This window comes from Clarias gariepinus, chromosome 22 (genome assembly GCF_024256425.1).
Source record: "Clarias gariepinus isolate MV-2021 ecotype Netherlands chromosome 22, CGAR_prim_01v2, whole genome shotgun sequence".
Classification (NCBI taxonomy): Eukaryota; Metazoa; Chordata; class Actinopteri; order Siluriformes; family Clariidae; genus Clarias; species Clarias gariepinus.
Genome location: NC_071121.1, coordinates 21,809,632 through 21,834,193, shown reverse-complemented (window position 1 = coordinate 21,834,193; position 24,562 = coordinate 21,809,632). Strand labels below are relative to the sequence as shown.

The 24,562-nt window shown below is 39.2% G+C and overlaps 1 protein-coding gene across 1 annotated transcript; it reads left to right on the top strand.

The window, feature by feature from the left end:
* Positions 1-1,103: 1,103 nt before the first annotated feature.
* LOC128510589 (complement receptor type 1-like) lies at positions 1,104-24,214 on the top strand. The gene is made up of 14 exons (XM_053482991.1): positions 1,104-1,190; positions 1,643-1,761; positions 3,500-3,685; positions 3,797-3,896; positions 3,996-4,069; positions 4,151-4,330; positions 4,440-4,616; positions 17,458-17,655; positions 17,769-17,868; positions 17,969-18,042; positions 18,123-18,302; positions 18,412-18,588; positions 23,785-23,982; positions 24,096-24,214. The coding sequence occupies exons 2-14, from the start codon at positions 1,701-1,703 to the stop codon at positions 24,197-24,199; spliced, it is 1,809 nt and encodes a 602-aa protein (XP_053338966.1). The 5' UTR covers positions 1,104-1,190; positions 1,643-1,700; the 3' UTR covers positions 24,200-24,214.
* The last annotated feature ends 348 nt before the right edge of the window (positions 24,215-24,562 follow it).

The window sequence follows — 24,562 nt, the reverse complement described above, 5'->3', positions numbered from 1 at the left end:
ACGAAGGGTTGTGCTATGTTATGTACAACTTTTGTACACAACAAACCACAACAAAGGGTTGTGCTATGTTATGAAGTTTTGCACAGCATGCATCACTTCACTTCAAATAATGAGGTTGCTTTCATTATTTAAGATGAGGCATTCTTCAGCTTATCTGTATTGTTAGATGGGGTGTTCCTCATCTTCCTTTCAACAATACCTCATAGGTTCTCTATGGGCTTCAGGTCAGCCAATTTGGGCGGCCAATCACGCCCAGTAATATCAGGGTCAGCAAACTAGTTAGTGGTAGTTTGGGCACTGTGGGCAAACTACATATTTATATTTTTTTAACTAAATATTAATTTAGTTTGCCTCAATTTAAAAATCCTCTTCATATTTTTGCATTGGTTAAAAAACTCTAGAATCAAAAAATTAAGGTCTTAATGACTGAAATATCCCTAACCCCAACAAGAGAACAGTGGCTGATATGAAAATATATATGTATTGGCTGATATATTGATTGAGACAAAATCATTTACTTGTGTTGAAGAGGCCACAGTACTTCCTGCTCATACACATTTCACAACAGAGACAGTTAATTAATAAGAAGCTAATGGACTGATGTTTATAGTATTGAATTCAAAATGAGTAAGCATACTATATAGGGAGATTTTGTTTGTTAAAATATTCTTTTCAGGAAGAGTCATTAAACATGACAAAATCAATGTTTGATGAATCTAATCAACCAATGAATTAATGTAACTGGTTTTATAAGCAGATCTTTAGGTGTGAGACACCGTACCCATAAGTGAACACTGGGGTACTCATTCACACACTACTCATGAGTGAAGTATAAAGGCAAAACAATGTAATGAGTATGCCAATGTGGCCGCCTTTCATAGAAATGTCTTCAGCCAAATGACATTATGTTAGTGCCTACTAATATACCTCTTTTGGGGAGAGTCACTCATTTTCTAGCAGGGGTGTGGCACGATGTCTGATCATTCACCCAGAAATTGGCGCCTTTCGTTAAAATACCTAACATGATATGACATCATGTTGGCTCCTCCTACTGTACCTCTTTCGGGAAGGGTCAACCCTTTTCTGGCAGGGGTGTGATGCAATTTCTGGTCATTCACCCAGGAATTGGTGATAAATAACAGCCTGCTGTCATTTCAACAGGTTTAGCTGTTCAGTATCTGATCTGAAAGGTGAGATTGTTTTGTTTGTTCATAGTCATTCCTCTGGGCAAAAATAGATATTTGTAGCCTAATGTTGATACTTTGCTGCTTTTCTGTCCTTTTTGGGTTCTTCAAGCTGTGTAAGTATCTCTGTTAGATTTGTGACCAAGAAGGACCTTGGACAAACAGCCCCTGTTTACATGGACAAACATTATTTGTTTAAATTGTCTAGCATGTTAGCCAGCAGTTGGTCATTTTTGCACTTAATGTTATTATAACATCTTATAGTTAGTTAAACAATGAACCCAGAAGGGAAGCTGTGGTGATAAATTTACTTCTTATGTTCTTGGTCTTCAGGTTACATTAGTGTGTAATGACAGTCAACAGACTGATGAGGCTAACATAACGCTAAAATTTTTTTTGCCATTTGGTGTTAATATTATCCCTTTAGACAATTAAAAATATTATTGACCCTGTTGTAGGATTAAATTGTAAAAATCTGTTACATTAGTAACTAAACCCATCCAAACAATTTGGGAGATGCAGCGCTACAGTCTGATCATTCTCTTCATATGTCTCATCAAGGTCGGAGAAATCCAAGGTATGATCTGTTTTGTCATTTTTAGATTAATTTCATAATTCATTATCCACAGCTCTTTAATCTGTATGCCTGAAGTTTTTATCTAGCTTTTTGTTTTAAGAATCATATAAGCGACAAATGTGTATTGTGTGACTGAGAAAACCTTTTAGGAAAAACTGCTTGCCTGTAGTCACATGCTGCCAGTGTTTTTCAGGGGAAAGCATACACGGTTGTGAGAAATCACCAGAAGATGTACATAACAGAACAATTTGAATAACCCAGATGACTTGCATATAAAGTGGAACTTTGGGTTACCAGCTTAATTTGTTCCAAAAGCGGGCTCATACTCAAAACACTCGTAAATCAAAGCAAATTCTCTCATAAGAAATAATGGAAACTCAAATTATTCATTCCCCCCCCCCCCTCCAAAAAAAATACAGAAAAATATACTAGAAAAATAAAACTAATTAACCTGCACTTTACATAAAAAAAGAGTAAAAATAAATTCAGACAGATAAGTGTTTCCATTTATGCATGCAGGCGCTGTGTGTGTGTGTGTGTAAAGCTAAAGTAAGAGGAGACTCTTACTTTTAGCCCCTCCCATTTCCCCCTCTCATCATAAACCTTTTTCATTCTCTTATTTGAATTTCATACACACACACACACAGAAAGACATTAACGGAAAAACTGTTTTGTCGAAAAAATTAGCAAGGAACATCGATAATGACACTCGTGTGAGCGACACACTAACAAAATCACTGCTGTAAAGTAAAACAAAAACAAATGAACCGCACGTTACCTTTGAAAAGAATCGCGACAAAGCAGAGTTTCTGTGTAGGACAGAGTGTGTGTTAGTGTGTGTTTATGTTTGTTTGTGTATGTGTGAAGCAGAGAGGGGGTGCTTCATGCGCACACACGCGCGCACACACACACACTAAAGGCGAGAAAGAGAGAGACACACAGAGTGTGAACCAGCACAGTGTGTCAAATTACACGCGCGCACACTTAACGACAGGTCGAGGTAGAAAATGGATTCTAATAAGCCTTTCTTTTGCTTTAGGTGAACGCACACATGAGTATTATAAGTAACAGTACATGCGCGCTTTTAAACACAAAATAAAATATGTTTTACACGCACACAAGTGGCCACAGTGTTATAGTAAACAGTACACGCGTGCACGGATGTTGATTATACCAGTTCCACAATTCCGACAACACGTCATGCTCTGCTTCTTTTTGCATGAATTTAACAAGGAACTTACTTAAATAAAACAAAATGCAAATGATTTGTAAACAAATTATGTTAATACTTATTGTGTGTTAAATATTGGCTAAATAACATTAAGAAATGAGTATTTGGTGGAATAACCCCAATTTGCAATTACAGCTTTCATGTTTTCCAAATTGCTGTTTTTGCAGAGTTATTTTTTTTTCCAGAGATGTACAGTTAAATGATCAGTGTTGGGTGTAACGCGTTACAAAATAAGAGTACTTAGATTACTTTTTTGATGCAAGGAGTAATCTAACGTGTTAGGCCAGCTATTTAAGTACTTAGTTATTTATTTTTATTTTTAAATTTGTAATCCATTATTCTGACAATTTATGTAATCCGTGAGTCTGACAGCAGTCATTCAGTTAGTGTGTGTGTGTGAAAGTCATCCTACAAGCTTTGCCCCTAATAACTAGCTCCCCTCTGTTATTCTTACTGTTATACCCCTACCTCACCTATGTTTTAACTGGATTTCTGATATCTTTTCAGCTCAATGTGGTAAACACTCTGTTGGCGAAAACATGAATTACAGCCCTGCTCAAATGAATGAATACCCTGAGGGATCCACTGTAACATTCAGTTGTTTAACTGGATATGTGCCTGTTAATTCAGGAGCTTCCAGGTCAATCACCTGCAGAGGAAATCAGTGGACTACACTAGACCTTCAGTGTAAAAGTAATTCTCTATTTAGACATTTCTTCATTCTTACCTTTTCGGGTTGTGTTTGTATATTTTTTATAGTTTAAGGTGCAATGCATGAAAATTTAGACGTTTCTGTATTTTTAGAAAAGTCCTGTGGAAGTCCGGGTGAGGTGACAAATGGAGGATATTTAACTCCAGATGGAATTGAATTTGGTGCAATAATCACTGTTCAGTGTAATGAGGGGTGAGTGAAGTTGTGGTCACCTGCTTTACGTGTTAGTTTTGTTCAAATTTACACAAAAAAATGCACAAACATGGTTTTGTAAAATCTCTCTGTTTGTAGATATATGTCCGTTGGACCTAAAACTAGAAGGTGTCTGGCTGAAGGTTGGGATGGGAGAGCTGCAGTTTGTGAACGTAATGAAATTTGTTACATTTTTGTTCATTTGAAATAAAAAAAATTGTTTGATGCAAATTAACTTGTTCTTTTGTTTTTAGAGACGAAATGTTTACCACCTTCTAAAATAGAGAATGGAGTATATGATAGAGAGGACGAATCTTATGGTTATAATGAAGTAGTCACATACTCTTGTAATAGAGGTTACACTCTTATTGGAGAATCATCAATAACCTGTTCTTCTGATGGAACATTTCAGCCTCCTCCTCCTCAGTGTTTATGTGAGTTAAGCTAAAGGGCTTTGTTCTCAGTTAAGAATTAATATTTCTCAAAAGATGTGTAATTTAATATTTTTAGAAATAAATTTATTTTTCTTTTTTGCATTATTAGTGATAGCATGTGAAGAACCTGACATTAAAAATGCAGTTAAAGTTGGAGGAAAGTCATCATCCTACGGCTATAAAGATATTGTCCAATACAAGTGTAATGAAGGTTACATTATGGTAGGAGACGGCCACCTGGTATGCGATGTAAAGGGATGGAATCCATCTTCTCCTCAGTGCATCGGTAGGATTAGTTAGTGTTTTATTATCTTGATGTTCTGACTTTACAATTAGACAGTTATTTTTTTTTATATTATGGCATTATAAGCTTTTATGAATAAGAACTTTAGGGTGATAAAGTGTATATGTTACATTATTTCTTAACATCTTGTGTAACATTTTTGTCATAACTAAATCTTTGTTGTAATGTTCGAAGAGGACTGTCAATATTAACGACAGTCAATATGCAGTCATATTGTGTTAACAACAGTTAACAGGCGATTAATCTAGAAATGTTAAAGCATGTTAAAGCATTTTATTTATTTATTTTGGCTACCCATAATCACAGCAAGGTTACCCGGCTGTGTATGATAATGACATGTTTAGCGCGGATAATACGATGATTGAGGAAACAGAAGCAGTTTCTTATAGTGTAGATTTCAACTTTTTTTACATAATATCCATATATATGCACTGTTGGAGTTTATTTGTCTTAGTAATAATGCAATGCATGGTCATTAAGGCATTATTATATTTTTAGAAAAGTCTTGTGGAAGCCTCGGTGAGTTGCCCAATGGAAAATATTTAACTCCAGAGGGACTCTTTTTGCCGCAATAGCCTTTGCTCAGTATAATGAGGTCAGAAACAGAATCAGAAAGAGTTTTATTGCCAAGTACGCTTGCACGTACAAGGAATTTGTTGTAGTGACAGAGATTCCAGAACAAAAAAACAAATGACAAGACAAAACAGCACGACACACACACACAAAAAAAAGGTTGACATCAAATGGAGGTGGGTGTAAGATACTTTTAAATAAGTTACATAAATATCTAAAATCTGTGGTATTATACAGTATATTACACTGGTACTGTACACAATATTGCACATATATTTATTGACAGTTAGAATGATGTTTAACTGTTCATGAGGTAGATTGCCTGGGGAAAAAACAGTTTTTGTGCCTGACTGTCCTAGTGTTTGGTGCTCTATAGCGTCGACCCGACGGCAAAAGTTCAAATAGAAGGTGGCTTGGGTGTGAGGGGTCCAAAGTGATATTCTGAGCCCCTTTCCTCACTCTGGATGTATACAGTTCATGCAGCATGGCAGGGGAGTGCCAATAATTCTTTTAGCAGTACGAACCGTCCTTTGAAGTCTTCTGATGTCTGCTTTCGTAGCTGAGCCAAACCAGACAGTTATTGAAGTGCACAGGACAGATTTAATGACGGCTGAGTAGAACTGTGTGAGCAGCTCCTGTGGCAGGTTAAATTTCTTCAGCTGGCGAGGGAAATACAAACTGGGACAAACCAGGGACAAACTGACCATTTTGATTCATACAAATTCACATTTCATACAAACTTAAATAATTCTTTTGACTATGTAAAGCTGCTTTGCGGCAATGAAAATTGCTAAAAGCGCTATACAAATAAAATTGAATTGAATTGAATTGAATTGAAATACAACCTCTGGTGGGCCTTTTTAACAATGGAGTCAATGTGAATGTCCCACTTCAAGTCCTGAGAGATGATCATGCCCAGGAACCGGAATGACTCAACTGCTGTCACAGTGCTGGTCATGATGGTGAGTGGGGGAAGTGCAGGTGGGTTCCTCCTGAAGTCCACGATCATCTCCACCTTTTTAAGCGTGTTCAGCTCCAGGTTGTTGTGACTGCACCAGACAGCCAGCTGCTCAACCTGACTTCTATATGCAGACTCGTCACCGTCCTGGATGAGGCAGATGATTGTAGTCTGCAAATTTCAGGAGCTTGACAGAGAGGTCTGTAGAGGTGCAGTCGTTGGTGTAGAGGGAGAAGAGCAGTGGGGAGAGAACGCATCCCTGAGGGGCTCCAGTATTGGTGGTGTGGCTGTTGGACATGAATTTCCCCAGTCTCACTAGCTGCTGCCTGTCTGTCAGAAAGCTGTGGATCCAGTGACAGATAGAGCTAGGAACAGAGAGCTGGTTTAGTTTGGTCTGAAGCAGTGCTGAGATGATCGTATTAAAAGCTGATAAAAAGTCTATAAACAAGACCCTTGCATAAGCCCCTGGTTTGTCCAGATGTTGAAGGATGAAGTGCAGTCCCATGTTGACTGCATCATCAACAGACCTGTTTGCTTTATAAGCAAACTGCAGGGGGTCCAGTAATGGTCCTGTGATTTACCTTAGATATTAGTCAGATGGGGAAATCACGTGACGCTTTGTACGTGATGGCTGCAGATCTTTAGCGCTCCTGGCATGCCCCCTCTTTTTATTAATATTTAACAGGTTAATATATTTAAATTAAACATTCTAAATACACCCGTCAACAAGATGGATGCTAACAAGAAAGCTGCCCCCTCGCCTGTGAAAACCCAGACTGGGAAACGGATGAAATCTTCAACTGGCATTGAAAGCATGGCAGACGCTATTTCGCTAGCACTGATGAAACAACAAACTATGTTAGAAAAAGCTGTCCGGAACGCAGTGCATATCGCGATGAAAGATGTGACACAGTGTATACAATCTTTAACCGCGGAATTCCAATCACAGATGACAGTTGTGCGCGGGCTTATCGACAAGGTGGACTATATTCAATGCGAGACGAGAGGCCTAAAACAGGATGTCGTTGGCTGCAAAACGGATGTATCCAAGTTTCAAATAAAGCTGGCCGAATTGGAAGATCGAGAAAGACGCAACAACGTACGTATTGTGGGTCTTCCACCAAACCGTGAAGGAGGTAACGCGATTCGCTTTCTTCAAGAAATGCTCCCAAAGTGGATCCCCTCGCTCTCAAATAAGCCGATAGAAATTGAACAAGCTTATCGCATCTATGGACGGCAGAGATCCACGGAGACAGCTCGCACTTTGATTTTTAAAGTGTTGAGATATCGAGATCGGCAGGCTAACTTGGACGGAGCCAGAGAGGTGAGCAAGAGGGGACCAATTCTGGATGGCGAGAATAGGCTGAGATTCTTTGCTGACTACAGCGCTTACACCGCGCAGAAACGGAGAAGTTTTGCTGATACACGAAAGGAGTTGCGAGCAGCGGGAATTCAATCTTTTCTGATTTACCCAGCTATTCTGCGCGTTACGCACAACGGGAAGAAACAGTCCTTTTCTTCGCCACAAGAAGCAGAGGAGTTCCGACTGCAGAGCGCCAATACTTCGCGGGCAAGAAGGCAGCTGACTTTCGCCAATGTCAATCCATACGAGATGGACACAAACCATCCTGATAATTAATCAGCCATTATTATTGGTAGGACTGTTTGTGAAAGCGTTTCCGTGTTTCTGATATCACGAGTTCGGAACGTCATTAAGCAGAATAGTGTGTTTTCAGTTGAAAGTGTATTTAATAATTCTGTTGTTCCTGTTAATTTGGTTTTCATGGTTAGACCTAGGAGGAAGCAGGCGGGTCTTAGATCAGTGGGACGTATGATATTGTCACGGTTCCGATACACAAGAGAGGGAATAGCCAGTGGTCAGTGGGAGAGGGTAGGGGAGAGTTTTGTCCAGCCCTATATTTTTTTCTTTTTGTTAATAACGAAAGGTGCAAACAAAGATGTTATGTTTAAAACGATTCACTATTTGATATTCAACACAGTTAAGTCTTACCGTCTCTTTGACAATGGTTAATATCTCAATTTTATCTGTTAACGTCAGGGGTTTAAATTGTCCTATAAAGAGAACAAAGTCTTTGGATTATTTGCGCAGACACTGTGTAGATGTCCCTCTAGTCCAGGAATGCCATCTAAAAGCAATTGATGTTCCTCGTATGCAAAATAAATTTTATGAAGTTATTGCTGCATCCAGTGACGGTACAAAAACAAAAGGGTCTCTTATACTCATTAAACGAAACCTTCCTCTTGTTATTGAAAACTGTAGTAATGATAAATCCGGCAGATTGAGCTATTTTTGTACAAGTATTCAAAGTAAGAAAATAGCTTTTATTTCCATCTACGCCCCAGCAGTTTTTGATGCCTTTTTTTTCAGGTTTTAGCAAATCAGTTGTTATTGTTAAATGAGTATGCACTCATTATAGGAGGAGACATGAACGCACTTGCAGATTTAATGTTTGATAAATCCACTAATATATTTACCAAATCACAAGAGATAACTTCAGCAAACTTTAATTCTTTTGGGCAAACTCTGAATCTCATAGATGTGTGGCGTGTGTAAAACCCATCGGTTAGAGATTACACCTTCTTTTCCTCGAGGCATCAGACACATTCTAGAATAGATTATATTCTATGTTCTCGTGAATTTAGGACGTGTTTTAAAAGCATTGTAATTCTGACCATAACCCACTGCTGACAAAGTTTACTCATCGCTCACATGATAGATCCGCAAGATGGCAATTCAATACAACGCTTTTACAAGACTCTGAGTTTCTAATAGATTTTAGAAATAAGTTAAAAAACTTAAATATCAACGTTAATAGTGTGGATAATCACATGATAGTATGGATGGCTACAAAAGGCTTTATTAGAGATTTCGTTATCTCTTTTTCATCTCATTTAAATAAAGAAAGAAAAACACAAATTAAGGAATTAGAACAAATTTGCCGCTACCAAGAAATGAAGTTGAAGGAGAAGGTCTCAAAATCTGTGGAAAGTGAATTAAAGAGTTCCAGGTCCAAGTTAAATGATCTGCTTCGCAGAAAGGCGGAATTTATTATGCATAGAGTTCGGCAGAATTTTTATTTTAATGGGCCAAGGCCCAGCAAGTTATTGACGTTACAACTGAGACAAAGTGAAGCTAAGGCTATTATTGATACCATTTATTCACCTTCAAAAGGCCTAATAACTAACCCAAGGGAGATAAACAATACTTTTGTGGATCACTTTAAAGAGTTATATCAGCCTAAGGAAAGTATAGACATGGTTGAATGTGACAAATTTTTACATGACATAGATTTACCATATTTAACACAAAGTGAATCTCAGCGAATGAGACAACCTGTAACACTTGAGGAGCTTCATGGAGCATTGAAAATGGTAAAGAAAGAGAAATCACCCGGACCAGATGGGATTCCTTCTGAATTAATTTTACCACTTTGGGATCTATTAGGACCAATTATGCATGCTGCAGTGAATATGGCAATCCAAAAGGGGCACTTTGAAAAAAAAAAGGAATACAGCTTTAATCTCTTTAATTCCAAAAAAAGATAAAGATCACACTAAATGTTCAAATTTTAGGCCAATTTCATTAATAAATTCTGATTAAAAAATTTACGCTAGGGTTTTAGCTATATGTCTTGAAAAATATATCAGTGAATTAGTTCATAGTGATCAATCTGGCTTTATTCCACATCGGTCAGCTGCAGATAATATTCGTCGGCTGCTACATGTAATTAATGAAAGTTAAAATAGAAATCACCCTTGTGCAGTTTTATGCTTGAATGCGGATAGGGCTTTTGATAGATTAAATTGGGATTAATTGTGGAGGGTGCTAAGTAAATTCGGGTTTGATGAGAAATTTATTAATATGGTACAAATAATTTATAATAATCCATCAGCAATTATAGCAACAAACGGCCTACATTCCCAGGCATTTGATATCTTGAGAGGAACAAGGCAAGGATGTCCTCTTTCACCAATGTTATTTGCATTATCTCTCGAACCTCTAGCCCAAAAAATAAGACAAGAACAGATTTGCTCTATTTCAATTAGGGGTACCCAGCATGTAATATCTCAGATCTTGGCGCAATCCAAAATACACTTGGAACCTTCGATTGTTTTGGGAAACTGTCTGGATACAAGATTAATTGGTGAAAAAAAATTGTCTCTTCTACCATTAAATGAAAAAGCTCAGAGCACCCAGATAAAAACAGCTATCCCAATCACGAATCAGATAATTTACTTAGGAATTTTATACAGTCTTCTCAAGAAATTGTCCATATAAATTATGATAAAGTCCTTCAAGAGCTCAAAAGAGATATTAACAGATGGAGGACACTTCCTGCATCATTGCAGTCTAGAGTCTCAACCGTGAAAATGAATATATTACCCAGGGTTAATTTTCTCAGTGCCATGATTCCGTTGCCACCTCTTTTAAAATGGTGGAAAAGGTTGGACTCTTTAATTCGTACCTTTCTCTGGAATGGCAAACAACCAAAGATAAAGTTGTCCACATTGCAACGTACCAAAATGGAGGGTGGTCTCTCCCTGCCTAATTTTGAGCTATATCATAAAGTATTCCAATTGCGTGCAGTCGTAGTTTGACTCCATGATTTCCACTTCGTGTAAAGAAATAGAAGCAGCAATTGTGAGACCATTTAAGCCCAATCCCAATTAAATTTTCTACCCCATCCCCTACCCCTCGCCCCTTCCCCTTGTCCCTTGAAATGCAGTGGAAAGGGGAAGGGTTAAAATATTTCCTTTAAGAAATGGGACACCACTATAACACTGTTATACGTCATCACACGTATCCGTTCATTTACATGTACACATATGGCCGTAAGCAAAAAAAACAATGCGTTATCAAATGCTCTGCAAACTGCCGTGCTACTGAATTTTCATATTTGTTTGTAGCATGCAGTAAAGTGTACAGTATATGACATAAAAAAAATTTTTTGTAATATCGTGCAATTGGTGCTATCCGCTAGCAAACTTTAGCGTTTTTTTTGCAAACGTTTCTTTACAAAACATCACCATAAACACAAACACAAGACTAAAGGTAATATACATATTATGAAAACTTGTCATAAAAATTCTTATTAATGGCAAAAATTTGTTACATACAGTGGTGTGAAAAACTATTTGCCCCCTTCCTGATTTCTTATTCTTTTGCATGTTTGTTACACAAAATGTTTCACATTTAACTATTAGTCAAAGATACCACAAGTAAACACAGAATGCAGTTTTTAAATGATGTTTTTTTTATTATTTAGGGAGAAAAAAAATTCAAACCTACATGGCCCTGTGTGAAAAAGTAATTGCCCCCTGAACCTAATAACTGGTTGGGCCACCCTTAGCAGCAATAACTGCAATCAAGCATTTGCGATAACTTGCAACGAGTCTTTTACAGCGCTCTGGAGGAATTTTGGCCCACTCATCTTTGCAAAATTGTTGTAATTCAGCTTTATTTGAGGGTTTTCTAGCATGAACCACCTTTTTAAAGTCATGCCACAACATCTCAATAGGATTCAGGTCAGGACTTTGACTAGGCCACTCCAAAGTCTTCATTTTGTTTTTCTTCAGCCATTCAGAGGTGGATTTGCTGGTGTGTTTTGGGTCATTGTCCTGCTGCAGCACCCAAGATCGCTTCAGCTTGAGTTGACAAACAGATGGCCGGACATTCTCCTTCAGGATTTTTTGGTAGACAGTAGAATTCATGGTTCCATCTATCACAGCAAGCCTTTCAGGTCCTGAAGCAGCAAAACAACCCCGGACCATCACACTACCACCAACATATTTTACTGTTGGTATGATGTTCTTTTTCTGAATTGCTGTGTTACTTTTATGCCAGATGTAACGGGACACGCACCTTACAAAAAGTTAAACTTTTGTCTCGTCGGTCCACAAGGTATTTTTCCAAAAGTTTTGGCAATCATTGAGATGTTTTTTAGCAAAATTGAGACGAGCCTTAATGTTCTTTTTGCTTAAAAGTGGTTTGCGCCTTGGAAATCTGCCATGCAGGCCGTTTTTGCCCAGTCTCTTTCTTATGGTGGAGTCGTGAACACTGACCTTAATTGAGGCAAGTGAGGCCTGCAGTTCTTTAGATGTTGTCCTGGGGTCTTTTGTGGCCTTTCGGATGAGTTGTCTCTGCGCGCTTGGGGTAATTTTGGTCGCCCGGCCACTCCTGGGAAGGTTCACCACTGTTCCATGTTTTTGCCATTTGTGGATAATGGCTCTCACTGTGGTTCGCTGGAGTCTCAAAGCTTTAGAAATGGCTTTATAACCTTTACCAGACTGATAGATCTCAATTACTTTTGTTCTCATTTGTTCCTGAATTTCTTTGGATCTTGGTATGATGTCTAGCTTTTGAGGTGCTTTTGGTCTACTTCTCTGTGTCAGGTAGCTCCTATTTAAGTGATTTCTTGATTGAAACAGGTGTGGCAGTAATCAGGCCTGGGGGTGACTACAGAAATTGAACTCAGGTGTGATAAACCACAGTTAAGTTATTTTTTTATAAGGAAGGCAATCAATTCAATTCAATTCAATTTTATTTGTATAGCGCTTTTAGCAATTTTCATTGCCGCAAAGCAGCTTTACACAGTCAAAAGAATTATTTAAGTTTGTATGAAATGTGAATTTGTATGAATCAAAATGGTCAGTTTGTCCCTGGTGAGCAAGCCGAGGGCGACAGTGGCAAGGAAAAACTCCCTGAGATGGTAATAGGAAGAAACCTTGAGAGGAACCAGACTCAACAGGGAACCCATCCTCATTTGGGTGAAACAGAAAGCAGTAAATGATCTGCATTTATACAGTGTGTAGGGTGGGAGGCAGTTCAGCTATAATAGCTGATGGTAATTGATGTTAATATGGAGTCCAGGTAGTTATTGAAGACCCAGGTAGACTTGTAAGAAGTTCCAGTTATGAACTATCGAACTGTCAAGTCCCCAGAGAAACAGTTGCCAACACCAGTCAAGGCCAGAACCATTTTCTAGGTAGAGAGAATCATTCCCAGACACCGGACGCATCCCAGAGAGACACACGGGGCATCCATGTGACGAGATCTTCAGCCAGAAGCGGGGCACCAGGATGGGTCAGACAGGTCCGGAGGGCAGAGGGAGTCTGGATCACTGGCAGCTCAGGAACGACATGTGTAGCTCGACAGAGAGAGAGAGAAAGAGTGAAAGGGGGAGACAGGAGGAGAGAGGAAAAAGAAAGAGGGGGGAAAGAGAAGAAGAGGAGAGATGGCAGTTAGGTATGGTCACAGTCACACGATGTATAATGTGAATGTATATTAACTGTAGAGTGCAAGCAGAGACTCCGGCAGGACTACCTATGACAGCATAACTAAAAGGGAGAGCCAGAAGGAAACACAAACATGAGGGCTTCCTGACATGTAAAGCAAACAATCACCTCACCGTCAGCAAACCTGAGTGATCAATGAGAGTGAGGAAGACAGCATCCAAACATACCAGTTCACCATAATACTCTACGTCCATGAGTCCCCCAGATCTGCTCCTTTACCTATGGCAAATCTATTTATAAAAATGCTTGGCTAAATAAATAGGTTTTTAGCCTGGACTTAAACACTGAGACTGTGTCTGAGTCCCGAACACTATTTGGAAGACTATTCCATAACTTTGGGGCTTTGTAAGAAAAAGCTCTGCCCCCAGCTGTATTTTTCGTAATACGCGGTACTGACAAGCAGCCTGCATCCTTTGATCGAAGTAGGCGTGGCGGATCGTAAGACACTAGCAGTTCGCTCAGGTACTGCGGCGCGAGACCATTTAATGCTTTATATGTCAAGAGTAGTATTTTAAAATCAATGCGAAATTTCACAGGGAGCCAATGGAGTGAAGATAAGATAGGGGTGATGTGCTCATATCTTCTGGTTCTCGTGAGGACTCTCGCTGCTGCATTCTGGACTAGCTGAAGCTTATTTATGCATCTAGCTGAACAACCAGACAGTAAGGCATTACAATAGTCCAACCTAGAGGTGATAAAAGCATGAACTAGTTTTTCTGCGTCGTTTAGCGACAATAAATTTCTTATTCTGGCAATATTTCTGAGGTGAAAGAATGCTATCCTGGTAGTTTTATCTACATGTGCTTCAAATGAAAGGCTGGAATCAATAATCACACCAAGGTCTTTCACTGTTGCATTTGATGGAACAGAAAGGCCATCTAAAGTTACGGTGTGATCTAAAATTTTATTCCTAGCTGTATGCGGTCCTATGACTAGAACTTCTGTCTTATCCGGATTTAGCAGAAGGAAGTTAATTAGCATCCAATTTCTTATGTCCTGCACACATTGCTCAATTTTAGTAAGCTGTTTTTTCTCATCAGGTTTTGCTGAGACATATAACTGTGTATCGTCAGCATAACAATGAAAACTAATACCATGCTTACGGATTATGTTGCCCAGAGGAAGCATGTAAAGGGAAAAAAGCAGTGGACCTAAAACTGAACCCTGCGGAACGCCAAACTCCACTAGAGAACATGCAGAATAATCACCATTTAAGTCTACATACTGATAACGATGGGTCAGATAGGATCTGAGCCAGGAGAGGGCTGTACCCTTAATTCCCACTACATTTTCTAATCTGTGAAGAAGAATAGCGTGATCAACGGTGTCAAAAGCTGCACTGAGGTCAAGTAGTACAAGCATAGTTACACAACCCTGATCAGAGGCCAATAGAATGTCATTTACTACTTTAACGAGCGCTGTCTCTGTACTAATCACACAGGGCCATGTAGGTTTGGATTTTTTTTCTCCCTAAATAATAAAAACCATCATTTAAAAACTGCATTTTGTGTTCAATTATGTTATCTTTGACTAATAGTTAAATGTGTTTGATGATCAGAAACATTTTGTGTGACAAACATGCAAAAGAATAAGAAATCAGGAAGGGGGCAAATAGTTTTTCACACCACTGTATATGGGTCTGCTTGCTCGAGTGAGCAGCCATCTTGAAAATTTCGCTTAGCTCTTCGTTTGAAGTGAGGTCCCGAAAAATCTTCGTTTGGAGGGCTATCTGGCCCTTCCCCTTACCCCTACCCCTCCAACCAAAAGAGAAATGAGACACCCCTACCCCTTCACGTGAACGCGCCAAACGGAGGGGTAGGGCTAAGTGTAGGGGTAAGGGGTAGAATTGGGATTGGGCTTTAGACTCGAAGATGTATTTTTCTCTGGACTCTCTTCAAAGTATTGCAAACCCATTCGGACCCATTGTAACAAACACAATTAACACTTTCAGAGCAGTGGAGAAATTATTAAGGTACGATAATAAATGGCATCTACAGACTTCTTTATGGCGTAATAGAAATACCAAATGTGGTTCTGAACCATTTAAATCAGAACAGTGGTCAAAAAAGGGAATAAGGACTTTTGCTGACATATGGGGTGATAAGGGTATGCTTAGTTTTCAAAATATAGTTGCATCCTTTAATGTACCTGCATCATTCTTTTTTCTGTACTTACAAATGCGTTCAGCACTCAGAGCATATGGAGTCTCTTGGGGGTCAACTCTTGAAGCACATCCAGTTAACACTTGGCTCTCTAACTCTTCTCAGCAAAAGGTAGTCTCAGCGGTCTATTCTCGTCTTCTTGAAGTTAGCAAGAAACAGTTACCACTGCATATGATTTGGGTGAGGGAGCTATCTGTGAACCAGATTGAGTGGGATACTGTATGGAAAAATATATTCCATGCGTCAAAAAATCCAAACCACCAATTAATTCATTTTAAATTTTGTCATAGATTATACTGGACACCAAATAAACGTTTCCTAATTAAAGTATCGCAAAGTCCCTACTGCAATCTTTGTTCCCACCAGCAATTGGGAACATTTATGCATATGGTATAGGAATGTGAGGAGGTTTACGAGTTTTGGGTAAAGATTTCATCAGTATTGTCTGATATGATAGGAAAAGAGATAGCAGTGCAACCAATGGTACTTCTCCTAAATGACGACTCTAGCCTAGGTTTTACAGAAATACAAAGGAAAATTTGGCTGGCAGGACTAACATCTGCCAAAAAGATAATTGCTCAGAGATGGCTCCCTCCACACACTTTATCTGTGCGACACTGGTTATTTCAGTTTCATGATATGAGGTTAGAACTTTCAACAGCCAGAATAAATAAAGCTAGAGCCTCAACCATTGAGGCATGGGAAGCGGTTGCAGATGGCTTAATAAGAAAACTTCAAGACGGTAGCTGGCAATTTTGGATATAATTGAAAATTGTAAACCTCTGGTGATTTACTGTTTATGCTACTCTGCTTATCCTTAGTTTGTTGTATTGCACATACAATATCTATATCTGTATTTTGGACTTATTTGCATTTTATATTAATATTATTATTGTATGCACTTTATTTCGTTTGATTGCAATTTGATTATAAGTTGGCCTGGACTCTGGGGACCGCTTGGGGGTGGGAGCGGGTGGGCGTTTGAGGGGGTTTGGAGGATCGGACTGAGATTGTACAGTATTGTATATGATCCTTTCTACATGAAACTAATAAAAATTTGATCCCAAAAAAGATATTAGTTAGATTATCAGGTGTTAGTAAAGCTGTATACCTTTACATAATCATTAGTCCTTGTTCAGATTTATACACATATGCACAAAGGATGTTTTTTTTTATGGTACAAAATGAAAGGAACTGGTCATCTGATCTGTAAAGTAAATGGATGGAATTTACCTCGTCCTGAGTGTATCAGTAAGAGTAATCAGTGTTTCATAATGTTGAGATTCTGTCATGTCAATTAACGGTACTCTGTATTTAGAAGTACGTTAGTTTTATCAGAAGGTAACACTGTAATGTAACTGATTTCTTTGTATTGACAGTAATTCTTTTTATGTAATTGGCTACTTTTAAAAAGTAACGTCACCAACACCATAAATGATACAGTACCAGTCCCAATCTTGACAAATTTGAACAAATCCTTGATATTGCTGCTTTTGCAAAAAACATCAAATTTTAATGGTTAAAAGAAAAAAATATTTTATTATTGTTCCGCTAGACACCATCATAGACCTTTGCACTTTGCACTTTGGAATTTGGCATATTTCTCCTGATTTGTTTGAACTTTGCTAATATTGTACTAATATGATATTTATCTGATATCTGCCCAGCCCAGTGTAAGGGACCCTCTGTTTGGGGAAACATTATTTTCATGGAAGCATCAGCTCTAAGGGATTATCCTGAGGGATCCACTGTAACATTCAGTTGTTTAACTAGATATGTGCCTGGGTTTTTTTTTGTTTCTTTTTTTTTTCAGATATCTTTTCAGCTCAATGTAGCAAACCACCCGTTGGCGAAAACATGATTTACGAATCTGCTCAAATGAATGAATACCCTGACGGATCCACTGTAACATTCAGTTGTTTAACTGGATATGTGCCTGTTGATTTAGGAGCTTCCAGGTCAATCACCTGCAGAGGAAATCAGTGGACTACACTAGACCTTCAGTGTAAAAGTAATTCTCTATTTAGACATTTCTTCATTCTTACCTTTTCGGATTGTGTTTGTATATATTTTTCATAGTTTAAGGTGCAATGCATGAAAATTGAGACGTTTCTGTATTTTTAGAAAAGTGCTGTGGAAATCCAGGTGACGTGTCAAATGGAAGATATTTAACTCCAGATGGAATTGAATTTGGTGCAATAATCACTCTTCAGTGTAATGAGGGGTGAGTGAAGTTGTGGTCACCTGCTTTACGTGTACGTTTTGTTCAAATTTACACAAAAAAAATGCACAAACATGGTTTTGTACAATCTCTCTGTTTGTAGATATATGTCCGTTGGACCTAAAACTAGAAGGTGTCTGGCTGAAGGTTGGGATGGGAGACCTGCAGTTTGTGAACGTAATGAAATGTGTTATATTTTTGTTAATTTGAAGTCGAAAAATTGTTTGATGCAAATTAACTTGTTCTTTTGTTTTTAGAGACAAAATGTTTACCACCTTCTAAAATAGAGAATGGAGTATATGATAGAGATGACGAATCTTATGGTTATGGTGAAGTAGTCACATACTCTTGTAGTAAAGGTTACACTCTTATTGGAGAATCATCAATAACCTGTTCTTCTGATGGAACATTTCAGCCTCCTCCTCCTCAGTGTTTATGTGAGTTATGCTGGAGGGCTTTGTTCTCAGTTAAGAATTAATATTTCCCAAAAGATGTGTAATTTAATAATTTTCTAAATCAATTTATTTTTCTTTTTTGTATTTTCAGTGATAGCATGTGAAGAACCTGACATTAAAAATGCAGTTAGAGTTGGAGGAAAGTCATCATCCTACGGCTATAAAGATATTGTCCAATACAAGTGTAATGAAGGTTACATTATGGTAGGAGACGGCCACCTGGTATGCGATGTAAAGGGATGGAATCCATCTCCTCCTCAGTGCATCAGTAAGATTAATCAGTGTTTTATTATCTTGATGTTCTGACTTTAAAATTAGACAGTTATTCCTTTTATATTATGGCATTATATGCATTTTATGAATAAGAAATTTAGGTTGATAAAGCATATACCTTACATTATTTCTTACCATCTTGTATAACATTCTTGTCATAAACAATTCTTTGTTGTGATGTTTGAAGAGGACTGTCAATATTAACGACAGTCAATATGCAGTCATATTGTGTTAACAAGTGTTTACCCAGCTGTGTATGATAATGGCATGTTAAGCGAAGATAATACGATGACTGAAGAATCATAAGCAGTTTCTTAAAGTGTAGATTTTAATTTTTTTTTTAACATAATATCCATATATCTGCACTGTTGGTGTTTCTAGACCAACCTTAACTCATTCTTAACGTAGTTTCAGCTCAAGACGCTAGTCGCTCGTACGCTTTACGTCATAATGTTCAGCTCCTTGCAGCGCTAAGATTTTATGCTACCCGGAGCTTCATGGAGGTTTTGGGAGAAGGCTACGACCTCAGCAAACCCTCCATGTGGAGGTGCGTCCTCTCTGTTACTAACGCCCTTCTGCGCCATGCTAGAGATTGGATCCGACTGCCAGCAACATCCTAGGAGGTCCAGGATCTGCACCAGGGCTGCCATACCATTACGGGCATTTCTAGAGTCCTAGGCTTAGTGGATGGAACACTAATCCCAATATCCACTCCATCAGTGCTTGATCAGGCATACATGTCGCAAAAGGGATATGCGGCAATAAACATCCAGGTAGTGGTGGACCACAGGGGTCTAATCAATGACCTGGTGGCGAAGTGGCCTGGCAGCACCCATGACAGTTTTGTCTGGGCCAATTCTGCCGTGGGTCAGAGCGTGTTCCGTGGGGACAGTGGATATCCTCTAGGAATGTACCTCTTCAAACCAGTATCCAACACACCAGTATCCAACCCACAGACTCCGGCTGAAAGAGCTTTCAATGTTGCACACATTCACACTCGCAACATCGTCGAGCGTGCAATTGGACTCTGGAAGCTGCGCTTTCAGTGTCTGCACAAGGCTGCAGGAGGATTGCGCATAAAGCCTCACAGGTGTTGCGCAGTTACGGTGGCAACAGCCATGCCCCATAAAATGGCTCTGCGTGGAAACGCACCTTTACCAGAGGGGGAGGAGGAGGAGGCGAATGAGGAGGAAGATGCAGAGGTGGACGTTGAGGTCTTCAATCCTCCACAGAGGGCTGCACTGCATGCTGCCGGGGTTGAGGCAAGGCAGCAGTTGATTAAAAATGTCTTTGTTTAAAATATGTTTTATTTCTTATTAGCAATCATCCATGACTGGATTAACTTTTTTAACACATTTTATTTCATGATGAAATTTGATTTAGTTAAATAAGAAAATAAACTTGGGAATTTAAAATCACGCATCCATTAATTTTTCGGTGTGATTGTAATGCTTCGAACCTCTACTGTCATCTCAAGTCAAGTCACTTTTATTGTCACATCACGTTACTGGTACACTGGTACAGTACATATGAGTGAAATTCTTATGTGCAACTACACAAGCAAGAGTGGTGTAAAATTAGAAGAATAAATATACATATGATTAATACAGTAGTATAAATATTGTGCAAGTATTATAAAAAAAAAATATATATATATATATTTATATATATATATATATATAAATAAAACATAATATAAATGAAAAAAAGAGTGGGTACAAGTATACATACACACACACACACACACACACATATATATATATATATATACAGTGTATATATATATATATATATATACTGTATATATATATATACATATACACATACACACATATGCATACATGTTTATACACATACACACACGGTTGTGAGAGTGTGTCTACTTGTGTATAAATGAATAATGAATGTTGTGCAAAAGGCAATTATGTGCAGTATGGAGGGATTATGTGCATAAAGTGGCTTAGTGACTATAAAGTGACAGTGTGAAAGAGACAGTGTAGTGTCTATGAAGACCTATTGGTCAGTGCATTTAAGCCGGAGTCTTAAATGTATAAAGAATGTCCGCAATAAATGTTGTGCAAAAGGCAATTATGTGCAGTATGGAGTGCATAAAGTGGCTTAGTAACTATAAAGTGACAGTGTGAAAGTGACAGTGTAGTGTCTATGAAGACCTATTGGTCAGTGTTCAGCAGTCTGATGGCCTGATGATAGAAGCTGTCCTTCAGCCTGCTGGTTCGGGACCAAATGCTTCCATACCTCCTGCCTGACGGGAGCAGTTTAAATAGGTGGTTACTGGGGTGACTGGAGTCTTTGATGATCCTCCTCGCTTTCCTCAGGCTCCGCTTCCTGTAGATGTCCTGAAGGGAGGAAAGCTCACCTTCAATTATCCTTTCGGAACACCGCACCACTCTCTGCAGAGCTTTCCGGTTGTAGGCGGTGCTGTTGCCGTACCAGGTTGTGATGGATCCAGTGAGGATGCTCTCGATGGCACAGCGGTAGAAGGTCCTGAGTATGCGGGGGCTCATGCCAAATCTCTTCAGTCTCCTGAGAAAGAAGAGTCGCTGCTGCGCCTTCTTTATTGTTTTGTCAGTATGAACTGACCATGTGAGATTCTCTGCTATGTGAACACCCAGGAAACGGAAGCTGTTCACTCTCTCCACAGCAGCACCGTTGATGATGATGGGGGAATGTGCCCCTCTACACCCCCGGAAGTCCACTATCGACTCTTTGGTCTTTCCGACATTGAGGGAGAGATGATTCTCCTGGCACCAATGTGTCATGGCACTGACGGCATAACCGTTGGTGATAAGACCCACCACTGTTGTGTCGTCCGCAAACTTCACAACGATGTTGGAGCTGCTAGTGGGCGTGCAGTCGTATGTGTAGAGTGAGTACAGTAGAGGGCTCAGTACACACCCCTGTGGAGCACCAGTGTTTATTGTGACAGAGGATGAGGTGATACTGCCCAGTCTGACCATCTGGCGTCTGTCGGACAGGAAGTTAAAAATCCAACTGCAGAGAGAGCTGCTCAATCCTAGATCTTGTAGTTTCCTGTCCAGCTTCAAGGGGACGATGGTGTTGAATGCAGAGCTATAATCTAAAAGCAGCATTCTCACATACGTATCTTTCTTCTCCAGGTGGGTGAGGGCAGTATGCAGAGTCAGGGCTATGGCGTCATCAGTGGACCTGTCTCATTATATTCATTACATATGTGCGCTATACAACCCCAATGACTGACATGCTTCTCCCAAAGTTGTATAGGTCTAAACATTAGAATATCTCTGTCAAAGGTTAACTGGATGTCCAAGCTAAAATGTCGTATTGCTGATTAATCTTGATTTATCTAATAGGTAGTGAACTCCGGTGTGACTGTTGCTCAGCATCTATAAAAGAAACAAAATCTGAAAACAGATCATCAGATTAGCAACTGTGAGGAAATGAACATCAAAATATGAACAACGAAAAACTGGCTTGCCTTCAGATGGCAGCAAGATTGGTACTGTGATTAAAGGTCTATTGTACTGCGCCTCTGCCAGGGCATGCTGTTGTTTGGCCAGCTCCAGCTTGGCCCTCTTTAGCTCCAATGAATGGCATGCGAGGTCGTTTCCTTCCGTCAGCCGACGCTCAATGTTATCCAACTTTTTCTCAATGTTTTGCAACACCACCAACCTTTCGCATCGAGATTTACGAGTTCCTCACTACAGCGGCATGGTGACAGTTTGCGTGCTGTGCTATAGCGGCGTCGTCCTGGCAAGGACACACGTTCCAGAGACGGTGGAGTAGTGCACTCTTCAGTCTTGCTGCTACCAGGAGAGGATGGTGCTGCAGGCTTCTGAGTAAACGAGGAGCATGGTGTACTGGGAGGTGGCAATGGTCTGGTCTGTGAGCATGAGGCATGCCCGGCATCACCTCTTCTCACATCAATCCCCCCAGGGATTCTATAAGACGCTGATTCTCCCAATACTGCCAGTGCCTTCTCCTCCAGTGGTGTTAGTGGCGACACAGAACTGGACCCAGCACCTGTTTTTGCACCCGATCTCTTTGGACTGCAGCAGCTCTCACCTTGGCAATGCTTGAAAAATCGTGCCATTTTTTCCTGACATCCTGCCAGTCTCTGGGTGCACCTGAACCGAAGGCAGCCATCTTCCTTGCAATCTCACTTCAGAGTTGTTTTTTAGTGCTGTTGAACACGTTGTTTCTAAAGCTGCCGAAGAGTGTTGCAATGTGGGTGAACACCTCGTCGAGCAAAATTTCAAGTTCAACTGATGAGAAACTTGGTGCCCTTTTCTTTCGTTGCCTCTTCTCTTTCATCTTCTCCATCTAATCCCTCTCTCTGTTTAGTGTAGGTAGACTGCTTTTATTGAGGGTTTCAACCAATGGCAATATAAGTGACCGCAGCTGTTTGTAAATCAAATATGATTTGGGTATACAATCATAGTTGATTGGCAGCACAGCGTTCATTTCACCGTCACTACATGTTACATGAAAATATTAGCATGTTTGCATCAGATCAAATTACAGCACCAAAGCTCGTGGTGAATAATGATGAATTGTACTTACGGCCACTGCGCGAAACTGCGTAGGTGAGATTGGGGTATTAGTAGTTAACAGACTATGGTCCAAACATCGCTTTATAAAGGTCTTGACTAGAACAACATGCATGCGGAATCATAAGGGAGTTTTCATTTTCTGCAATGGAAAAGTACTCAAACTAGTTACTTTTATCAGAAAGTAACACTGTAATGTAACTGATTACTTTGTAATGACAGTAATTCTTTTTATGTAATTAGCTACTTTAAAAAGTAATGTCCCCCAACACCATAAATGATACAGTACCAGTCCCAATCTTGACAAATTTGAACAAATCCTTGATATTGCTGCTGTTGCGAAAAACATAACATTTTAATGGTTAAGAGGAAAATTTATTTTATTATTGTTCTGCTAGACACCATCATAGACCTTTGCACTTTGGAATTTGAAATTTGGCATATTTCTCCTGTTTTTTTTTTACTTTGCTAACATCGTACTAATATGATATTTATCTGATATCTGCCCAGCCCAGTGTAAGGGACCCTCTGTTTAGGGAAACATGATTTTCATGGAAGCATCAGCTCTAAGGGATTATCCTGAGGGATCCACTGTAACATTCAGTTGTTTAACTGGATATGTGCCTGTGTTCTTTTTTTTTCAGATATCTTTTCAGCTCAATGTAGCAAACCACCCGTTGGCGAAAACATGATTTACGAATCTGCTCAAATGAATGAATACCCTGACGGATCCACTGTAACATTCAGTTGTTTAACTGGATATGTGCCTGTTAATTCAGGAGCTTCCAGGTCAATCACCTGCAGAGGAAATCAGTGGACTACACTAGACCTTCAGTGTAAAAGTAATTCTCTATTTAGACATTTCTTCATTCTTACCTTTTCGGATTGTGTTTGTATATATTTTTCATAGTTATTGGTGCAAAGCATGAAAATCAAGACATTTCTGTATTTTTAGAAAAGTCCTGTGAAAATCCAGGTGACGTGTCAAATGGAAGATATTTAACTCCAGATGGAATTGAATTTGGTGCAATAATCACCGTTGAGTGTAATGAGGGGTGAGTGAAGTTGTGGTCACCTGCCTTACGTGTAAGTTTTTGTTCAAATTTACACAGAAAAATGCACAAACATGGTTTTGTACAATCTCTCTGTTTGTAGATATATGTCAGTTGGAATGAAAACTAGAAGGTGTCTGGCTGAAGGTTGGGATGGGAGAGCTGCAGTTTGTGAACGTAATGAAATTTGTTGAATTTGTGTTAATTTGAAATTGAAATTTTTTTGATGCAAATTAACTTGTTTTGTTTTGTTTTTAGAAACAAAATGTTTACCACCTTCTAAAATAGAGAATGGAGTATATAATATAGAGGATGAATATTATGGTTATGGTGAAGTAGTCACATACTCTTGTAGTAAAGGTTACACTCT